General features: G+C 43.9%; 1 protein-coding gene across 1 annotated transcript in view; it reads right to left on the reverse strand.

The window, feature by feature from the left end:
• LOC119517178 (speedy protein E4-like) overlaps positions 1-20109 on the reverse strand; it is a 54180-nt gene extending 34071 nt beyond the window's left edge. Inside the window, exons 1-3 of the mRNA XM_037813751.1 lie at positions 20008-20109; positions 5466-5541; positions 4755-4955 (exon numbers count right to left, since the gene is read on the reverse strand). Coding sequence (XP_037669679.1) covers positions 4755-4955; positions 5466-5541; positions 20008-20109 — 379 coding nt within the window. The remainder of the gene's footprint in view (positions 1-4754; positions 4956-5465; positions 5542-20007) is intronic.
• Positions 20110-22449: the final 2340 nt, after the last annotated feature.

Consider the following 22449-nt stretch of genomic DNA (forward strand, 5'->3'; position numbering starts at 1 on the left):
TAAATATCAAGTAAAAAAAAAATTATGTTTACAAGAATTTGGGGAATTACCCCCAGCTATGTATAAGTTTAGTAGATAGAAGACAAAACCTCTTTTGAAAATACGAACAAAACTTTATTTATGAATATATAACAGCTGTAATATCTATCACAAAACTTTATAGGAACAGCATGTTTTCAAAAGTACAAATAGGCTTTATGATGCCTGTAATAATTTTATGGCCAACATTTTCAAAATAAACCAATAAACTCTATGACATATACTAAGCTACTATTGCAATTATAATTAATTATAATTAATTAAAAATTTTATATTTTTAAAAAGTAATTCTTTCCCAGTCTGGGCCGCTATACTTCACAGTCCTAAGACTGTGGCAATCAAGTATATAAAAAAATGCCATCTCCGTCTTCCTCTTCAGGGGAGATTCAGAAAATTCAGATGGTGCCTTAGGAAGTAATGCAACCTGAGAGAAACCCTGGTTTCTCTTTGTCCCTCCACAGTCTCCTAGAAGTGCCCCCACCCTTCTAGGAATTTGGCATAATAAATCTATCTAGCTCCTCTGAAGAAAGCCTGGGTTCTTCTAGTTCATGATGTGTCTTTCCTCCTTCCTCAAAACTTGTCATTGGGATCTGGATCGACTTCTTGGTAAAGCTCCGCATCTCCCCTGGAAGTAAGAGAAAGAGGGACGATGTCAAACTTTCAGGGACAATTCTCTAGACATAAAGATCATGCACATTGAAGGTCAATCCTAACCAGAGTTTAGACTCACTTATTAATCCAGTTTTATCTCTAATCCTTCATTCTAAACCCCAATCCTTTGAAATAGAAATCTTTACTTTTAAACCATATACCCATCTCGTAAGCATGCATTCTAAGTCAAACCTTGAACCTCAGCACTTATCTTTTAAAACTAAAGTTTGACCTAAACTGTTTGTCTTTGTGTTGTGTTTCAAGTGATTGACTGAGTCCAGATGTCTGTGTTTACAAGAATGTTGGATTCTGCTTATGTGATTGACCTTGTATGTTTATGTACCTATGGATGTTTCCATCTGACTGTCTTTCCCCCTGACCTGGCACCAGCGATCTGCCTATAAGCAATTTGTTTGAAAGCGAATTTGGATGAACATATAGTGAGGCATCATTAATCTTCTATCACTAAACTTGTAGACTGTTCCATCTAATACCCTATTGTTCAATATTTATTTTGTTACAGCTAAATCCCTATTGTTGGTATCCCTAAGGGATAAAGGGCTAAACATGAACCACAGTATATGGAAAAACTGAAATATATGGTTAAAGGATATTCATTTTGGACAAAAATCAACATTTTATGAAAGCTATTATTTGGACCCAGTTGCTTTGGGTCAATTGAGTTCAACCCAATCTGTGTCTGTGACAAACTGGTTTTCTTGAGGTCTGGCTGACTGGTGTCCCTCCCGCTTGGTGTGCCTTGCTGAGGTGGCGTCTACCTCCAGTTGTTAATCTGTGGCTGTGAAGTGGACAGCGAGTGTGGGACACTCTGCCTGGCTGGTCTCCTTCACACTGTGTGTGAGATTAACATGGGGTGAGGAGTTGATAAGAGTGGGTCAAACAGCGGGGCTCCTCAGATTCCAGAAATGGATGAGAGCTCATTCCCTCAGTGGACCCAGACACACCTTCTCAGGCCGCTGACCTCGGGCCTCTGCGTTCTCCAGGAGCTCTAGAGGAGCAGGGCCCGGTCGCGCCCCCACACCCAGTGCTCCGGGTCATAAGCCTGGATCTGGAAAGACAAACAGCCCCCTGAGGAAAATGCTGACTCTCCGGATAGACCCCACTCTCCCCTTGTCCAGCCTGCAAGTCTGTCTAGTCCCCAAATCCCAACTCCCATCCCTCCAATCCCCCTGCCTTCCCGATCCCATCCGAGCCCTCCTCCGAATCCCCACAGCCCCACCTCCTCGCACTCTTCCCGGGAAACCCTTGTCCTCCAGCCCATGGAGCGGATGAACTGAAATCGGAGTTTGTGAAACAGGGGGCGTTCGGAGCGGTTCTTCCCATAGAGGAACGAGAAGATGGCTTGTTTAGGGGCCTGGTTGTCCTCCTCCATGTCATTGGCCAGGTACCTGGGAGGAGAAATCAGGCTGCTGGGTAGGAGCAGAATCGGGAAGGACCTCCGCCTGAGGTCAGCTCCCCAGGAAGGATGACAGGCGGACCGGCCTCAGGACGGGGCCCTCCATCAGGCCTGGGCGGTGTCACCGAGAGCCAGCCCTGCATCCAGAAGCCGGTGCCGGACAGAGGGCCCTTCTCACACCTTCAGGTGAGGACAGAACTCCAGCTGGGAAGCCTGAGGGCGCACCCTGCCATCCTCAAACAACTGCAGCTACATCACATTCCCCCATCCCCATCCTCTGCTCCCTTCCCTTCAACTTAGTACAGGTGCACTCACCTGTCTCCCCCACTAGATTTTAAGTGCCCTGAGGGCAGGAACTGACTCTGGTTTATTTCTGTATTCATCCCTCTCCTACCAAATGACTAATTTAAGGACTTTGTTCATATTGATACATTAATTCAACAAGCATTTCTTGAATGTCTCTTCCCATCACCTTGTCATATTCCCTGGCCTATACGAAGCACTTCAGAAGGTTTTGCTGAGTGAAGAATGAATGAATGAATGAATGAAAGCTTAATCTTATAGCCGAGTGCCATACTGATTACCTCATAGATTCACTATAACTTGTGGGCTTGCAAAATGGACAGTGTTGTGCTGAGTATTTTAAGAATGCATTGATATTTGATAGATAATTGATATTATGACAAGACTCTGCCTTTAACAGGTGTCTAGTCTAATGTGGGTAAGGGGAAGGGAGAGATTGAAAAATAACTGTAACCCCAAATAGCATATTATCATAGCTTTTTAAACTAAAGTGCTGGTTGGAGGCATAAGCTGGGAATGTCAAGGAAGGTGATTTGTGTTTTAACTGCCTTTAAGAACAGTAATTTTCCTTAGATACATGTGTGAAAGACAGACAAAAATATGTATATATAAAAAGAGAAGGAAGGAAGCTGCAGGTCATTTGGGAGAGCAGTGAGAGGAAGGAATGAAATATCGAGATGATAAACAAGTTTGATGGTGATTATAGATAGGGTTGAATTCAAATTGAGAAGCTTGAGCTTGACTAAGAAAGTAATTGGCCAATAAAATTTGTAAGTGGTGTTTAGTGGTTAGCCCTGGGTTTCAGAAGCATCTTCAGGCAGATGTATCAAGTCTGCTGGCTTGGGGAGCTAGTAAGAAATCATAGGTTTTTGTCATGCAGTGATTGTCATGTAATGAGTCATCTGTGGTGGAAACTGGGAGAGAAGACAATTCTAGTTGGTATTGATATGGGAAGGAGAGGGATGGGGGAACCAGCAATGACTAGCGTTTCAAGCCCGTTTCCTTGGGGGCATGGTGGTGTCAATTGTTTCCTCTGCTGCTTTTAGGAGGGTTTTGTTCTTTTCGTTTGTTCATAAACTGGCATTTGGGTTTTTGTTTGTTTTTAGAAAGAGCAGTATTTATTTTTTAAAACCCACCATATTATAATCCCCTTAACCAAATAACTCCCATCATTTTTATAAACAGAGTAAACAGTAGAGCTAGGTTTAAAAACTAGATGAGAGGTTAGAGTCCCACTTCTCCTCTTCCGTGCTCCCTGGGACACTGGACTATTCGTTGATGAGATGAGGCAAAATACTCACAGGGCGATGAAGAAGTGAATCCGTCGGAACTGCCAGGAGAAGAGGCCAGCCCGGCTAAAGTAGGCAATGACCATGCTTAGGAGATACTGAAGGAGAGAGGGGGAAGCAAGAAAGAGAGAAGTCACACCCTGGCAGAGGCAGAGCACTGGGGTAAGAGAATGTGAAGCTGGGGCCAAGGGTTGCAGCTCAGAGAGGGCCCCGGGCTGAGTGAGTGTTGTTGCTTGTGGAGAAGGAGCAGAGAATCAGCAAGTCGGTTGCAAATCGGAGCAGTCAGGGCAAGGAAAATTCATTCTGCTTCCAGAAGGCAAGCTCTGACAGTTTGGAGAAGGGTGTCCAGGAGGATTTTTGATAAGCTGGAGCAACGGGGAGTCCCAAATCCCTGAGAGAAGAGGACCCTGGGACTGGGGGTGGCAACAACCAGAGGGACAATATCCATGTGATCCCAAAGGTCCCTGGGCGGCCCATTCACAAGCAGGAAACCAGCAGGACCCCGAAGGGAGGTGTTGGCAGGTCCTGAAGGCACCAGGAGTGGAGGGTAGAGATCCAGAGGGAGAGAAAGGAGAACTGTGGCTCTAGAAAGCCCTCCTGCTACCCCAGGGTATGTGTTTGGGCAGGAATAGTGTTTGGTGGAGAGCAGTGTTACCTTGTCAGACACCATCAGGTCCTTGTCCCAGGCCAGGAAACTTTTAACAACGGGATCCTCTGTGAAAAGAAGGCATGTGTGAAGTTGAGAACTGGAACTGAATTGCCGTCTGAGTAATGCAGAAGAAAGGGGAGAACCACACCTCCCTTGGAGAAGTTTCAGGACTGTGGCCGAGGGTTACGGTTTTGGGAGCAGGAGGGAGAAGAACGTACACTGGGCAGGGAAGGGTCACTCCCTGTTCTGAGGCTCCCGAGAGGAATGGCTGTGTGCGGGACTGGGTGTCAGTCGAGTTTCCGCATGATTAAGGGAATTATTTTCCACATTGGAAAAGTGTAGTCACTGGAAGGTTCTTTTTCGAAAAGAGGAAGTTTGGAGGGTGCTGCCTGGGGCCTCTTCTTACCAAGTAGCCTGTTGAACACCTCATGGTGCTCGGGAAGGACAGACGACACCCTCTGCCTCTTCAACTTCATTTTCAAGCCGCACAGTGATTCTACCACCCACGCGTCTTCAGGCTCTGGAGCGGAGTCTTCCTCGAACGCATCTGACCAGACCCTCTTCCGGCCACGGGACTGAAGTTGGGGACTGGGCTCTACCCAGGGGGCTGAGTAAGGAAACCAGGCTACAGTATGAAGGTCTTTTCTTTGGAATTCAGCCATTGATCACCCAAGCCTCTACACTACCATCATCCCCCCAAAAACCATCCCTCCATCCTTTCCATCCTTATAGATTATGGCCTTCCCCCAAGCCATCTTTCCATCTCTCGCCTTTGTTGATGCCCGTCTGCTCCTGCTCACCCTCCTCTTATTCCATCTTTCTGTCCTCAAAGCTCTTCCTTATTAGAGGTAATTTCTCCCATTGGGGAATAAAATACTTCTCTTTTTCTCCCTCTTCCCTTTTCTCCTTCTTGTATCTCATCTCCTCACCGTCATTCCTTTCTTCCCAGATTTTCCTTCCATGGGGATGTCCTTGTTCTCCTTTCCAAATCTATGGCTTTCTGAGTCCCTCCTTTGTTTCATGTGCACCCTACTCAGGCACTCCTTCCTAAAGTCCATACCCCTCCTCGGTTACTAGGCCACGGTCTCAGTCTGTTAAAATATTCCAGCCTCCTCACCTGATGGTCCTGGGATTTCGTCGTCCACTGTTTCCTCTGGGAAGTACCCAGAGCAGCTAGGCTGGGGGCTCTCAGACTGGGAAGATGGTTCACAACTAGCCATAATTTCTCAAAACCCACTTAGTCCCTTCCACAGAACCTATACCTGAACTGCCCAAACTACTGTTCTCTATCCTGGATAAACCCAAGACCGTTGTCTCTTCTCCAGACCAGAAGTAGGCGGGAGTGAGAAGGAGCTTTGAGTTGTGCTGTTGTCCACATCTACTACCAAGATACCATGGAGTTTGGTCCTTCCAGTCAGGAAGATTGGAAGCCTCTGATGTCATCAATCCAACCTGGCAACCAGTTTGAAGGAAAACACATGTAACTGCCACAATGATGTATCCTATGCTCCAGGAGATCAGGGGTAAATGGTATCTCATGCCCCTGGTCCAAGCTGTAAACATCCTCCAAAGCTATCCTCAATATCTCATCATCAGTTTCACCCTATCCCCAGCAGGTGCCATGTTCTCTGCATTCCAAACTTGAAACATGTTGGACTCCCATCCCCTCCTTTCTATCCCCATTTCAGAGCCCAGTCTGGTGAGAGAAGGAGAAGAGTGACTAGGAGATTTAGGGCAAGCAGAAATGATAAGACCTGCTAGAGTGAAATAAGTATGTACAGAAGATCTCGGGGACATTGACTGGTTGGATTAAAAAATTAGTTCAAAACACTCAGTTTTTTTAATACAGTTTATTTCAATTAACTTTTTTATTGTAGAATATAACATATAGTCATAAAAGTGATAACTTTCCAAGTACAATTTAACAAATAGCAAATTTCAAAGAATATTATAGGTTACAATTCCACAGTTCCAGTTATTTCCTTGTTCTGAAACATAACATATACACAAAAAGGCACTATCTTCCAAAACATGATTTAGCTAGTAGATATATAGGAAATTTCCAAAGCTATTATGAGCTATAGTATCATAGTTTCAGTTATTTCCTTACTGTGAAATATGACTTAAAAACAGAAAGGTATAGCTTTCAAATTACAATTCAACAAGTAGCTATCCAACAAATTTCAAAGGATGTTATGGGTTACAGTTCCACCATTTCAAGTTTTTCCTTCTAACTATTCTAATACCCTAGCAACTAAGGAAAAGAAAATTAAATAAAGATTCAGTATTCATAATCCTTTGTTAAATTCCATCTTGTCTGTTGCTTCCCCTTGCTCTAGTTTAATCACTTTCCTGATTATCAGAGATGTCTAGGCAGTGGCCACCCTAACCTGATCATGCTGAAAAGGGGTGTCAACTTTATAAGCAAAGGGGACATATCTAGTTGATGTTTTTGTAGAGGCTATTGCCTCGAGGTTTCGCAACTTGGCTGGCATAGGGATACTCTGAAGGATTTAAGTTTGTGACAAACTTAGTGAGTGAAACTTTGTAGTAGGGTATTCCTGTTAATTACAGTCCCTAGTACTGTGTAGGTTTTTCCCATGTATCTTCTTTTGTCAACTCTCTGTGCCAGTGTCGTACCTTAGAAGTATATCATGCAAGCACCTATCTATGAATATTTGTGGTGCTGATCTGTGGGAAACGTGCCTTTCAACAACCCCTTTCAATCCTATTCGCCTTCAGTACAGCTCTGATACTTATAATCCCGTTAACAAACAATTGTCACCCCTATCCAATACCACACCTTTGAATTCACCATCATTAATATATCTGAATGTATTAGATTATCATTCCCCCTCACTAGCTACTGTCTATCACTAGGTCCTCAATATTCTTACATGATAGACAGTGATTTTACATTGTTCAGATAGTTCACAGAAGTGGTAACATACAATATCTCTCCTTTTGCATCTGGGTTATTTCAGTCAGAATTATATCTTCTTCATGTGTCCATGTTTCAAGACCTTATTGCTTCTTACTGCTGCGTAGTATTCCATCGTATGTATATACCACATTTTGTTTATCTGCTCGTCTGTTGAAGGACACGTGGGTTGTTTCCATCTCTTGGCATTTGTGAACAGGGCTGTTATGAACATCGGTGTACAAATGTCTGTTTGTGTCACTGCTTTCAAATGTTCTGGGTATGTACTGAGAAGTGGAATTGCCAGACCATAGGGTAATTCAATATCTAGTTTTCTGAGAAATCTCCAAACTTTCTTCCAGAATGGCTGTACCATTAAACAGTCCCACCAGCAATGAATAAGAATCCCAATTTCTCTACATCCTCTCCAGCATTTGCAGTTTCTTGTTTGTTGGATGGCAGCCATTGTTATTGGTGTGTGATGATATCTCATTGTGGTCTTAATTTGCATCTCCCTAATAGCTAGTGAAGATGAACATTTTTTTCACGTGATTTTTAGCCATTTGTATTTCCTCTTTGGAGAAATGTCTTTTCATATCTTATGCCCCTTTTATAACTGGGCTGTTTGTACTATTGTCGTTGAGTTGTAGGATTTCTTTATATATGCAAGATATTAGTCTCTTATCAGATACATGGTTTCCAAATATTTTCTCCCATTGACTTGGCTGCCTCCTTACCTTTTTGACAAATTCCTTTGAGGTGCAGAAGCTTTTGAATTTGAGAAGTTCCCATTAATCCATTTTTTCTTTTGTTGCTTGTGCTTTGGGTGTAAGGTCTAACAAGTGACTTCCCGAAACTAGGTCTTGAAGGTGTCTCCCTGCATTATCTTCTAGAACTTTTATGGTACTGTCTCTTATGTTGAGGTCTTTGATCCACTTTGAGTTAATTTTTGTATAGCATGTGAGGTATGGGTCCTCTTTCATTCTTTTTTTTTTAAATTCATTTTGAAATAAATTCAAAGTTACAGGAACAGTTGCAAAAACAATACTAGCCCCATACACAGAATTCCATCATACCCTGACCCCCCTCCCCCGATAGCTCAATCCACCAACTTTAACCTGCTGTCACACCACTATTTCTTTCCCTCCCTATCTATCATTCATCATCTATTGCTCTGTCTTCTGAACATATGAGAGCTAGCTGCACACATCCTTGAACTACACTATAATTCACGTATACGCTTCCCATGAACAAGAATACTCTTTTATGCAATCCCATTAAGCACAGCTACAAAGTACAAGAGATTCAACAATGATACGAAGCTTACATTCTATATTTCCTTTTCCTTATGCCTCAACTGTGTCTCTTTGAGCCACCTGTCCTCTATCCTCCAATCCCATCCAAGTTCATCCTTGGTATTCATTGTCATCTATTTAGACTGTCTTTTTTTTTTTTTTTCAATTGTGGAAACATATATGCAGCCTAAATCTTCCCATTCCACCCCCTCCCTAGCCTTCCATTAGTGAGATTAATCACATTTAGAATGTTGTAATGCTCTTTCCCACCATCCATTACTAGAAATTTCCCTTCACCTCAGACAGCAACCCCATACTCATTTCTTAACTCCCCATTGCCCCTTCCCCCATTTCTCTTAACCCAAACTCTACTTTTCATCTCTATGGTTATATTCTCTGATAATTTCTTTGTGTTTACTGTGGGGCTTAAAATTAACCTCTTAAATCCATATCAATCTTGTTTTTCTTTGATACCACCTTCACTTCAATAGGACACGTAAACTATGTTCCTATACTCCTCCATTCCCCCACCTGTATATAGTTGTTTAAAATTACATATTTTACTTTGAGTTCAAAACCTCTGATTTGTCAGTAGAGTTTGTGTATTTTATATCATGTAGGAAGTAAATAGTGGAGTTACAGTTCAAAAATTATTGACTTCTATTTGTATTCCATTGTGGTTGGAGAATGTGCTTTGAGTATATTCAATTTTTTTTTAATTTATTGAGGCTTCTTTTATGTCCCAGCTTATGGTCCCGTCTGGAGAAAGATCTGTGATCACTGGAGAAAAATGAGTGTCCTGGTGATTTGGGATTTAAGGTACTATATATGTCAGTTAAAATTCTCTATATCTCTTTCTCCTTTCTTTGTTTTTCTGTTGGTAGGGCTCCCTCTAGTATCTGAAGTACGGCAGGTCTTTTGTTGGCAAAGTCTCTCAGCATTTGTTTGTCTGTGAAAAATTTAAGGTCTCCCTGAAATTGGAAGGAGAGTTTTGCTGGATAAAGTATTCTTGGTTGGAAATTTTTCTCACTCAGAATTTTAAATATGTCATGCCACTGCCTTCTCGCCTCCATTGTGGCCACTGAGTAGTCGCAACTTAGTCTTATGTTGTTTCCTTTGTATGTGGTGAATTGCTTTTGTCTTGCTGCTTTCAGAACTTGCTCCTTCTCTTCAGTGTTTGAGTCTGATCAGAATATGATTCAGAGTGGGTTTATTTGGATTTATTCTGTTTGGAGTTCACCAGGCATTTATGCTTTGTGTATTTATATTGTGTAGAAGGTTGGGGAAGTTTTCACCCAAAATTTCTTTGAATACTCTTTCTAGACCTTTATCCTTCTCTTCCCCTTCTGGGACACTAAAGAGTCTTAAGTTTGGACGTTTTATTTTATCTATTCTATCCCTGAGATCCATTTTGATTTTTTCCATTTTTTCCCCATTCTTTCTTTTGTGCTTTCATTTTCTGTTCTGTGGACTTCTAGGACACTGAGATGTTGTTCCGCTTCCTCTAGTCTTGTATTGTGACTATCCAGAGTCTTTTTAATTTGGCCAACAGTTTCTTTTATTTCCATAAGATCTTCTGTTTTTTAAATTTACTCTTGCAGTGTCTTCTTTATGCTCTTCTAGGGTCTTCTTTATGTTGCTTATATCCTGGGCCATGGTCTTCTTGGTGTCCTTTAAATCCGTTGCCATGTTTTCGTTCCTGAATTGTAGTTCTTTGATTAATTGTGCGAGGTACAGTGTTTCTTCTGATATCTTGATTTGTGTGTTTGGAGTTGGATTCTCCATATCATCTGGTTTTATCATATGCATTAAGATTTTCTGTTGTTTTTGGCCTCTTGGCATTTGTTTTGCTTGATAGGGTTCTTTCAAGTTGTAAAAAAAAAATACCTCTCTAATTTTTCAGAAACACAGTTTGGTGGAGTCCACTTCCTCTAACTTCCCAGCAGATGGCATCTGTGAGTCACCTATACCCCTCAAGTCAGTTCTCTACCTTGTCCCTGCGGTGTGACGGGAAATGATTCTTGTGGGGTTCAGTTGGAGAACTCAGTTTGGGTGTATTGCTGGAGCCGTCCGCCCTGAATGTGGGGCATTTGTACAGGTGGCCAGGGAGGAAGGATAGCTTTAATATTCAAATCCCCCAGGTTCCCGGAGATTCAAGGCCACCGCAAGAGACTAAGGCTTCATTTCATTTCAGCCCCAGACCCTCTATCTCACTGTCCCACAAACCAGCGGACTTGGCTTAGTGTACCTGGGTTCTCCGAGCACGTCCCCCCGCCCAGCTGCAATCCTCCAGGACCTTTGCCGAGGGAATGCCGTGCTACGTCACCAGTGCGCACCGTCCCTCAAGGGAAGCCCGGGGTCGCCGTGCCGTGCCGGCTCGCTTTCAGCCTGATGCAAAGACGGCCTAACAGGGCATCTCCACACACCCCTCCTGGCACAGTTCCTCCTTCCCAGCTCCGGGACACCTGGCGTGGCTCTGGGCTGTGGGCATGGCCCTGGGCAGGAGTTTATCCAGCCCCCCGGGGAGCCAGCTGCTAGCCACGGGGTTTCTTTCAGCTTCCGGCTCTCCCCTCCATTCCCCCAGCCCCAAGGGTACCTGCAGTGGGCTATCTTCCAGGCCAGACACTGAGAGGCTGGCCCAGCCCCTCTTGCTGTGTTTTACTGCGTGGTTCCCACTATTGCTGCTGCAGCCGCTCCGGGATTCCCCCCTCCGCCTTTTTTTTGTAAATAGCCCATCGCTCCCCAAACGCCAAACCCCGGCTTCCCCAGACTGCCGCGTGGCTGTGGGTCTTCCAGCCAGCTCAGTCACTCATTTCAGAATTCAGACTCCCGGTTTCACCAAGTATACGGCCCCTTTGGAACTAGAAGACCTCGTCCAGCTGACGCATCACTGTAACCGGTATTCTGGGTCACCCTCTGGTTTTTATCTAGTGTTTTCCATGGAGGTGTTTTTTTGCCCTGTCTCACCGAGCTGCCATCTTAGTTTGTCTATTTCATTTTTTTGGATGTGAATATGCAGTTTTCCCAGACCCATTTGTTGAGGAGCCTGTTATGTCCCAGTTCAGTGGATTTGGGGGCCTTATCAAAAATCATCAACTGTATATCCAGGAGTCTATTTCCAAACTCTCAATTCAATTCTATTGATCAATATGTCTATCTTTATGCCAATACCATGCTGTTTTGACCACTGTAGCTGTATAGTAGGCTTTAAAGTCTGGAAGTGAAAGTTCTCCCATTTCGTTCTTTTCTTAAGGATATTTTTGGCAATTCGAGGCCCCTTTCCCTTCCAAACAGATTTGATAACTAGCTTTTCCAAGTCTGCAAAGTAGGTTGTTGGAATTTGGATTGGGATTGCATTGAATCTATAGATAAGTTTGGGTAGAATTGACATCTTAACAATATTTAGTCTTCCTATCCATGAGCATGGAATATTTTTCCACCTATTTAGGTCCTTTTCTATTTCTTTTAGTAAAATTTTGTAATTTTCTGTGTAGAGGTCTTTTTCTTCCTTGGTTTGTTCCTAGGTACTTGATTTTTTTAGTTGCTATTGTGAATGAATGTTTTTTTATTTGATTGCCTCTTCAGTTAGGTCATTACTAGTGGATAGGAACATTACCAACTTACGTGCATCCCGCCACTCTGCTGAACTTGTTTATTAGCTCAGATAGCTTTGTGGTTGAATTCTTAGGATTTTTCAAATATAAGATTATATCATCAGCAAAAAATGACAGTTTTACTTCTTCCTTTCCAATTTGCATCCCTTTTTTATCTTTATCTTGGCAAATTGCTCTGGCTAGAACTTCTACCACAATATTGAATAGTAGAAGTGACAGTGGGCATCCTTGTCTCATTCTTGATCTTAGGGGAAAGGCTTTCAGCCTCTCAGTGTTGATTACTGTGCTGGCTGTGTGTATTTCATATATGCCCTTTATCATATGGAGGAAGTTTCCTTCAATTCCTAACTTTTTTTCAGCTTTTTAAAAATTGAGATTGTTCACATACTATACAATTATCCAGAGATCTAAAGTGTATAATCAGTTGCCCATGGTGCCATCATACAGCTTTGCATCTATCACCATAATTAATTTTTTTCAATTTTTAGAACATTTTCATTACTCCAGAAAAGAAAGAAAGACACACAAAAAAAGGAATCTCAAATTCTCCCATACCCCTAACCACCCCCCTTCCATTACTGATTCATAGTATTGGTATAGTACATTTGTTACTGTTGATGAAACAATGTTAAAATACTAACTGTAGTATACAGTTTGCAATAGGTATATTTTTTTGCTATATGCCCCTCTATTATTAACTTTTAGTTATAGTGTCATACATTTGTTCTAGTTCATGAGAGAGATTTCTAATATTTCTACAGTTAATCACGGACATTGTCCAGCACAAGATTCACTGTTTTATGCATTCCCATCTTTTAACCTCCAGCTTTCCTTCTGGTGACATACGTGACTCTAAGCTTCCCCTTTCCTACACCTTCACACACCATTCAGCATTGTTAGTTATTCTTATAATGTGCTACCATCACCTCTGTCCATTTCCAAACATTTAAGTACAGCCTAGTAGAACATTCTGCTCATAATAAGCAACCGCTCCTCATTCTTTAGCCTCGTTCTATATCATGATAACTTACATTTCATGTCTATGAGTTTACATATTATAGTTAGTTCATATCAGTGAGACCCTGCAATATTTGTCCTTATGTGTCTGTGTTATTTCACTCCATATAGTGCCCTCAAGGTTTATTCATCAACCCATTTTTTTAAAGACAGTTTTGTTCACACACCATACATTCCATCCTAAGTAGACAATCGATGGTTCCCTGTATAGTCACATTTTTTGTATTCACCACCATCCCCATTATCTGTATAAGGATGTCTTCATTTCTTCCACAAAGGAGGAGGAAGAGTCAAAGAAGGTAGAGAGACAAGAGAAAAAGAAAAAAAAAGAAAGAGAGAAAAAAAGCAAAACATGACAGCTAGGAAGTAACAAAAGGAAAGATAGCATTAAACTAAACTATAATAAAGAGTCAGACAACATCCCCAATGCCAAGAGTCCCTTCCCCTTCCCCTATGTCCCCTCCTTCCTCATATGCATTTACCTTTGGTATATTGCCTTATACTGTTTCCATTAACTAGAGTCTCTAGTTTGCATTGATTGTATTTTTCCCCCAATCCCACCCCATTGTTAAGACCTTGCAATGTTGACATTCATTTGTTCTCCCTCATGTAAAAACATATTTGTACCTTTTATCACAATCGTTGAGCACCCTAGGTTTCACTGAGTTATATAGTCCCAGTCTTTAGCTTTCCTCCTTCCTTCTGGTGTCCCACATGGTCCTAACCTTCCTCTTTCAACCATACTCACAGTCATCTCTGTTCAGTGTACTTATATTGCTGTGCTAATGTCTCCCAAACCTCTCACTCCTGTCTTTTCCTTTCTGTCTATAGTTCTCCCTTTAGTGTTTCCTGTAGAACAGGTATCTTGTTCACAAACTCTGTCATTGTCTGTTTGTCAGAGAATATTTTAAGCTCTCCCTCATATTTGAAGGACAGTTTTGCCAGATATAGGATTCTTGTTTGGTGATTTTCTCTTTCTCTATCTAAATATATCATACCACTTCCTTCTTGCCTCCATGGTTTCTATTGAGAAATCCTTACATAGTCTTATCAAGCTTCCTTTGTATGTGATGGATCGCTTTTCTCTTGCTGCTTTCAGGATTTTCTTTTTATCTTTGACATTTGATAATCTGGTTATTAAGTGTCTTCTCGTAGGCCTATTCAGATCTATTCTGTTTGGGGTATGCTGTGCTTCTTGGATCCATAATTTTATGTCTTTCATAAGAGATGGGAAGTTTTCATTGGTTGTTTCCTCCATTATTGCTTCTGCCCCTTTTCCCTTCTCTTCTCCTTTTGGGACACCCATGACACATACATTCCTGCATTTCATTTTGTCCTTAAGTTTCCAGAGATATTGCTCATATTTTTCCGTTGTTTTCTCTATCTGTTCTTTTGTGTATACGCTTTCAGGTGCCTTGTTCTCCAGTTTCTGAGTGTTTTCTTCTGCCTCTTGAGATCTGCTGTTGTATGTTTCCATTGTGTCTTTCATCTCTTGTATCGTGCCTTTCATTTCCATAGATCCTGTCAGTTGTTTTTTTTGAACTTTCAATTTCTACCTTATGGACACCCAGTGTTTTCGTTATACACTTCATCTCTTTTGCCATGTCTTCCCTAAACTTTATGAATTGATTCAGTACTAGTTGTTTAACTTCCTGTGTCTCATTTGAAGTGTCAGTTTGTAGCTTTCTCTGGGCCATAACTTCCTTTTCCTTAGCGTAGGTTGTAGTTTTCTGTTGTTGTATTAGTTAGGGTTCTCCTTGGAAACAGAATCAATGAGAGATGTCTCTGATTATCAAATTGTAAAAGTGACTCACGCAACTGTGGGAGCGCACGAGTCCAAATTCTGCAGAGCCGTCAACAAGCTGTCAACTCCAAGGAAGATGTCTGACGAACTCCTCAGGAAACGAACCGACAACTTTGACGAACTCCTCAGGAAATGAACTGGCAACTTCGACAAGCTCCCCAGGAAATGCTTCACTGAGCAGCTGAAGAAAGAAGTGAAGGTTTTCTAACCGTCCGGCTTATAAGCCTCCAACTGATCACCCGGACCAAATCCAGCCAATTGCATTCTCTCACTGTGGAAGCACGCCCCTTGATGAGTCATCAGTCAGCTGCAGTCAATTGACTGATGATCCGACAAACCAGCCCTTTGGATTATTAACCAGCCTCAAATATCCTCACAGCAATCGTCAGGCCAGTGCCACCTAGCCAGATTGACACATGAACCCAACCATCACAGTCCACCCCCTTGTCAACTTGGCAGTTGTACACATCACCTAAAAGCATACCTTCAAAATGAACGTTACAGCTTATGCCTTATGATAAGGGGATAAGACAGAGAAGAAAGCAAAAATATTTGCTTTACAGACAAATACAAACATAATCATAACAAAACGAGGAGGAAATATTCATGTCATCGTAGTCCTTGTTTCTGTAACTGGTCATGTGGCCGTAGTTCATATTTATCACGACCTTCTTCCACTACCCATTCCATGTTCCCTTTACCCTCAGCAAGCACTTCAGCTGGCCGTGGTTCTTTGCCTGGTGGGGTGACCCAAACCTTCATTCCTGAAGTTTCTTGGCCATTGGTAGTCCTGCCTGGATTGGGTTGTTGCAGTTTTCCATGGACTTGAATCACGGGGCATGGTAGTACTAAGAGACGCCCTAGGGGGTCTCCTGTATTTCAGGAAAACTCTTCTTTACTTCCATTGTGTAGTTGCAGTGCTATTTCCCCTTGATAGTCAGGATCAATCACCCCAGCCAGTACAGTAATCCCCTTACTTGCCTGTTGATTCAGAGGCATAAGAAGCCCAAAGTGGCTAAGTGGCAGCCTTAACTTCCTGTTCAATGGGATTATTGTTGTATTTCCTGGTGGAAGCACTCCTCCTTTTGGAACCAAGACTTGTAGACCAGCAGAGCTTAAACTTGCAGGGACAGGAAGCAAAAATTTCCCTAGTGGATCACTAGGAGTGATAGCAAGTGGTTGCCCCTACTGTTTCCACCCCTTGATTCCTGGACCCATGAATCCTGGCTATGGGAGAAACAGCACCATAGAGTGGACTGCTGATTCAGAGCATACACAGCCTCCTGGAGAACACTGCCCCAGACCCTGCAAGATATTGCCACCTAGTTGGGCCGATAATTGAGTCTTCAATAGGCCATTCCACCGTTCTGTCAACCCAGCTGCTCTGGATGATGGGAACATGGGTAAGACACAGAATTCCATGAGCATGTGCCCATCCCCCTCACTTCATTTGCTGTGAAGGTGGTTCCTTGGTCCAAAGCAATGCTGTGTGGAATACCATGATGGTGGATGAGGCATTCTGTAAGTCCACGGATCGTAGTTTTGGCAGAAGCATGTCGTGCATGGAAGGCAAACCCATATCCGGAGTATGTGTCTATTCCAGTATATGCATTCTGGCACTGGGGAAATAACCACAGAATGGGTCCGGGGACCCACTGGACCCACTGTGAGACGGACCTGGGCTAAAACTCCATCACTCATCTGACCTCCATAAGCCCCAACTCTGACTGGTGGACCAGAATGACGTTTTGGGTCTCCGGGAATTAATGTCACTTCTGACCCAGTGTCTAATAATCCACGAAATATCTGATCATTTCCTTTACCCCAATGCACAGTCACCCTGGTAAAAGGCCGTAGGTCCCCTTGGGGAAGGCTGGGAGGAAGATTAACACTATAAATTTTTGGCAGTGTGACAGGGTCCTTCTCCAAGTGTACCCAGCCTTCCCTTCATTCAAGGGGCTCTGGCTCTGTAAACTGTCTCAAGTCTGGGAATTGATTAAGGGGCCGTGACTCTCTGTTTTTGTAATTCAAGGGAGATTTTTGTTCACGTGGCCTAGAATTCTTCTGCTTATATAATTCAAACAAGAATTTAGTCGATTGCCCATCTATTTTACTACTTGGTACTCCATGATCCGCTAGCCAACGCCATAAGTCTCTGCGAGTCATATTATTTTGATTGCTGCTTTGAGCTTGCCTGTACCAGCTACTCATTTCCCAGCAGCTCAGCAAAATTTCTCATTCCTCATAACTCCTCCCAATGGCTCTGCTCCTCTACAGGACTTACCCCCCTGTCTCAGCACGAATATCATCAGCGAATATAAAGAAACTTGCCTCCTAATTGTCCTTATCCCTAGGGTCTTATACCACAGCGAAGAAGACTTCTTCCTCCGTCTGGAAAGAACTGCAGCTCCTGCCCTTCTGCAAAAGCGAGAGCCCATCACCGTCCTTACAATTGCCTCCCTCCTAGGTCTTGCCGGCACTGGCACCGGAATCGCTGCACTAGCCAGTCAAGGCTCCGCCCTATCTCACCTCAGGGCGGCTGTTGACGAGGACATTCGTCACCTACAAAACGCTATTTACCATCTAAAAAATTCTGTCAATTCCCTCTCTGAGGTAGTGCTCTCAAAACCGCCGAGGTCTTGACCTTCTCCTCCTCAAAGAAGGAGGCCTCTGCGCCGCCCTAGGAGAAGAGTGCTGTGTTATGCCAATTCCCAGGTCTCGTCGAGGACAGCCTGAAAAGAGTCCGAGAAGGACTGGAAAAGCGTAAAAGAGATCGTGAAGCCACCAGTTATTGGTCCAGTGCCCACCTTGTCTGAGGCAATTAACTGCAGCCACTTGGCTTCTGCTGACTCGGGACCCGATTATCCCCATTGTGTTAAAGGATTCCAGCTCAGTGACAGCAGTTCCTACAGTAATATCTGACCTACAGAGAAGGGCGACTACAGAGCTCTTCAGGGATGATGGAGCTAATTTCACAAATTTATTCCTTACAGTCCTGGTAAACATGTGTCCTCTGGACATTCCAGGGCTGTGTGAGCAGGTCTTCCATGATAAATCCACTCTAGCATTCCAATCTCTCTAAGTCTTTGAATCCCCTCCTCTCCATTATACCAGAGAAGTTCTGGCATTTCAACCTCTGGAAATGTTGGCCACCATTTGATCCATGTTTCAGCCAACCACCCAAAACAAACTGTTAACACCCTTTCTAACCCCTCGAGCTACAACATTGAATGCAGAATCTCTGCTTAGTGGGCCCATATCAGTAATTCAGCCTGATCCAACCTTATATTCCTTCCACCATTATCCCACACTCTCAATATCCATTCCCACGCATATTCCCCTGGTTTCTGTCTGTATAAGTTGGAAAACTCATACAGTTCTTTTGGAGTATAGCGTACCTCCTCATGGGTCACACTTTGTACCTCACCCTTTGGGGCTTGTTGGGATTTGAGCCTAGTTATAGGTCTTGAAGCAAAAACTGGTGGTGGGGGTGGGTCATGAAAAGAGTTAGAATTACCTCTCAAGCCATTCACCTCAGGACATTCTGTTGCATTTTCATCTCTTAAAACAGGATTAATCTCTCCAGACAAAGGAGTGAGGGCTGCTTCCTCAGGGGAGGTGATTACAGGACTAGCAGTCACTGAAGGGTTAATCTCCTTAGGTGCGGGTTGGGTGGCAGGCTCCTTAGGGCAGACTGGAGGCAGAGAAGCTGTTTCCCCAGGACAGCTCTCTACAGGTAAATCTAACAATGACCCAGCAGAATCCAGGGTTCCAATGTCCTCACTGCCATATTATTAATCCATATGTCCCCATCACAAGTTTCCAGATCCCATTGTTTTCCAATCAATGCCTTTACTTTAACAGCAGACACCCTGAGAGGTTGAGAGTTTAGTTTACGTTGTAAATGTGCTACTTACACAATGAGAGACTGTGTCTGGTTTTCAGAAACTTCCAGTCTGCGGGCACAGGAAATAAGATTTTCTTTCAGGGCAACATGGAAACCTTTACATCTGTCATATGGCATTCAAGTTTTGAATTTGAAGCCTTTAGCTCATCCCTTTCTCTTTCAACTGTATCCAGAGTATCTAAGAGCAGCCAGCCAATATCATTATACCTCTTAATACTGCAAAACTCTGTGAAAGTGTCGAAAACACTGTCACCCAGAGCCTCGCTTCGTACTAGAGTATGATTAGGAGACTCAAATGGTGCTATTTGCGTATTTCCTTTGCCAACTCATGCTATGGACTGTCAGTGCCTTCTTGATTATTGGAAATAGAGTCATTAGTGCCTCTGAATCTAATCAGAGTAGAAAACAAATTGTAAAAGCCCATTTTAAGATTCTGTTTCTCAAGAACCACTCCCGGTACCAAGTTGTATTAGTTAGGGTTCTCTAGGGAGACAGAATCAATGAGAAGTGTCTCTGATTATCAAATTGTGAAAGTGACTCACACAACTGTGGGTATGCATGAGTCCAAATTCTGTAGAGCCGTCAACAAACTGTCAGCTCCAAAAGATGTCCGATGAACTCCTCAGGAAATGAACCGGCAACTTCGATGATCTCCCCAGGAAATGCTTCACTGGGCAGCCGAAGAAGAAGTGAAGGTTCTCTAACCGTCCGGCTTATAAGCCTTCAGCTGATCACCCGGACCAAATCCAGCCAATTGCATTGTCTCACTGTGGAAGTACGCCCCTTGATAGTCATCAGTCAGCTGCAGTCAATTGACTGATGATCCAACAAACCAGCCTGTTGGTTTATTAACCAGCCTCAAATATCTTCACAGCAATCGTCAGGCCCAGACAGCTGGGTCACCTAGCCAAGTTGACACATGAACCCAACCATCACAACTAGTGTCCAAAAAGACCTTGGCTTTGACTTCTGACAAGCAGAGTGATGGGAAGAAACGAGATGTAGAACCTTCCGGAACATACCACATCCAGGAGTGCTCTTGACGGCACAGGTCAGCCACCGCGGTCTCTTCACCTCGATGTCCATGCTCCGGTGCCCTCACCCGGTCCCTCACATCAAGCACCACCTCACTGCTGCCGATTCCCAAGTCCCCACCTCCGTCCCCACCTGCCTGTTGGGTTCGTGCACCCCCATCGGCCGCCATCAGCACCGGTGGATGTCGAAGGGCACCCCAACTCAGCATGGGGAGGTCGAATCCCCAGCTCTCACCCCAGATCTCCCCACCTTTAGCCTTCCCTGTCTCAATTTTGGCAGCTCTATCTCTCACACACCCCCATCCATCCAACAACAACAAAAAAACCTTCAAAATAAAGGTGATTCTCATTATTAATGATAATTTTGTTCTACAAAGTTTGTGTGAATCGAGCAAGCGAATATTGAGCATATTGAATTATTACTCCCAGGGGTTCTGGAGAGCCTCTGGGCACATTTTTGTCAAGCGATCAAGCCATCACCTTATTTTATGTGTGTTCCTGTTTAAAGACTCCTTATTTGATATTTATGGTTGGGTCATCAACATGGAGCTCACGGCCAACAGTGCTATAACTCGTGCCTGAACGAGGCTCCTCTAACACACGTGTTTTCCCCGTCAGGCACGTCACAGCCTTCTTGCACTTGGGCACACAGACAGCACCTCAGCACTACACTGGGGTGCCATTTCAAACAATGAAATCGCCCACAAAAAGTACAAAAACGCAAAAAATGTGGCACTAAATAGACCACGGAACACACTTGTTTACAGCCTGGGAGCCAAGGCGAGAAGCAGAGGGTTGCTTAGTTTGACTTCAGCTGAGAATGTGCATGTCAGGAAACTCAAAATTTCACTCTTCATTGCAGTCCGCAAATGACCGTGAAAGTGTCACAAGTGTGGATTTGAGGGTTACAAATAAACTTTAGTGAGTAGGTGATTCACCTGTATGGATTCCATGAACAAGGAGGAGCGACTATAGATCCCGAGTCCCGCCCCTTCTCCCCACCTCTCCTCCCCTTCCCGGCCTCCAAGTATATCCTCAACACCAAGGACCACATCCTGCTCTGCTCAGACCTCCCCTGTCAGAGTGAAAGCCCAAGTCCTTCCAACGGTCCCCAAAGCCCTGCCCAGTCTGGCCCTGGGGCCTCTCTGCCCTCGATCCCTGGCTCTGCTCTGCCTCATTCTGGCTGTGCCCCCCACCGAGAACCCTCTTCCCCAGGCTCATTTTTGCTCAAACGTCATCTTCTCAGTGAGGTGGCTCCAGCACTGCCCGCACCTGTATCCTGCTTTAACCCCCTCCATAGCATTTATCACCTAACTTACCATCTGTGCTGGTTTGAAGGTATTATGTCCCCCAGAAAAAGCCATGTTCTTTGATGCAATCTTGTGGGGCAGACATATTAGTGGGGATTAAGTTGGAACATTTGGATTAGGTTGTTTCCATGGAGATGCACCCCACCCAACTGTGGGTGATAACTCTGATTGGATAGTTTCCATGGAGGTGTGGCCCCGCCCATTCAGCATGGGCCTTGATTAGTTCACTGGAGCCCTATATAAACTCAGACAGAAGAAGTGAACTTGCTACAGCCCAGAGGGACACTTTGAAGAATGTGCAGATGCTGAGAGAGTAGCTGCAGATGAGAGACAGTTTGAAGACAGCTGTTAAAAGCAGACTTACTCCGGAGAAGCTAAGACAGGACAAACACCCCAAGAGCAACTAAGTGTGACATTTTTGAGGAACTGCAGCCTAGAGAGGAACGTCCTGGGAGAAAGCCATTTTGAAACCAGAACTTTGGAGCACACGCCAGCCACGTGCCTTCCCAGCTAACAGAAGTTTTCTGGACACCATTGGCCATCCTGCAGTGAAGGTACCTGATTGCTGATGTGTTACCTTGGACACTTTATGGCCTTAAGACTGTAACTGTGTAACCAATAAACACCCTTTTATAGAAGCCAATCCAATCCTGGTGTTTTGCTTCCTGGCAGCATTAGCAAACTAGAACACCATCCATTTTACTTATCTGTTTAGTTTGTCTGTCTCCCTGCATAGAATAAAAGTGCCAAGAAGGGAGGGATGTCATCTAATGTTCATTATTTCTATCTCCAGCCCCTAGAACGATGCCTAGCACATAGTAAATGCTCATTAAATATTGAGGAAGGAAGGGAGGGACAGAGGGAGAGAGGAAGGGAAGAAAGAAGGAGGAAGGAAGGAAGGAAGGAAGGAAGGAAGGAAGGAAGGCAGGCTCCCCAAAAGTTATGTGACAACCTCACAATGGATGGAATTTCTGAGAGGAAAGAGAAGCCTCTAAGGAAAGCACTGAGTCTCCCTGGATAGTCCAGGAGTCCCTGGGTCAGGGCGGGTGGCCGGAAGCCCTGTAGTGATGCCAGGTGGGAGGACGCCAAGGCCTTCCCTCCTGTCCTGCAGACAGAGCCGCTGTCCTGGGATCCTTCCTGCCTGGAGGCCCTGGAGCTGCGCCCAGCGTGCAGTGACATTTCAGAAATCAGCTCTGGCTG

Source organism: Choloepus didactylus, chromosome 21, assembly GCF_015220235.1.
Source record: "Choloepus didactylus isolate mChoDid1 chromosome 21, mChoDid1.pri, whole genome shotgun sequence".
In the NCBI taxonomy this organism is placed as follows: domain Eukaryota; kingdom Metazoa; phylum Chordata; class Mammalia; order Pilosa; family Megalonychidae; genus Choloepus; species Choloepus didactylus.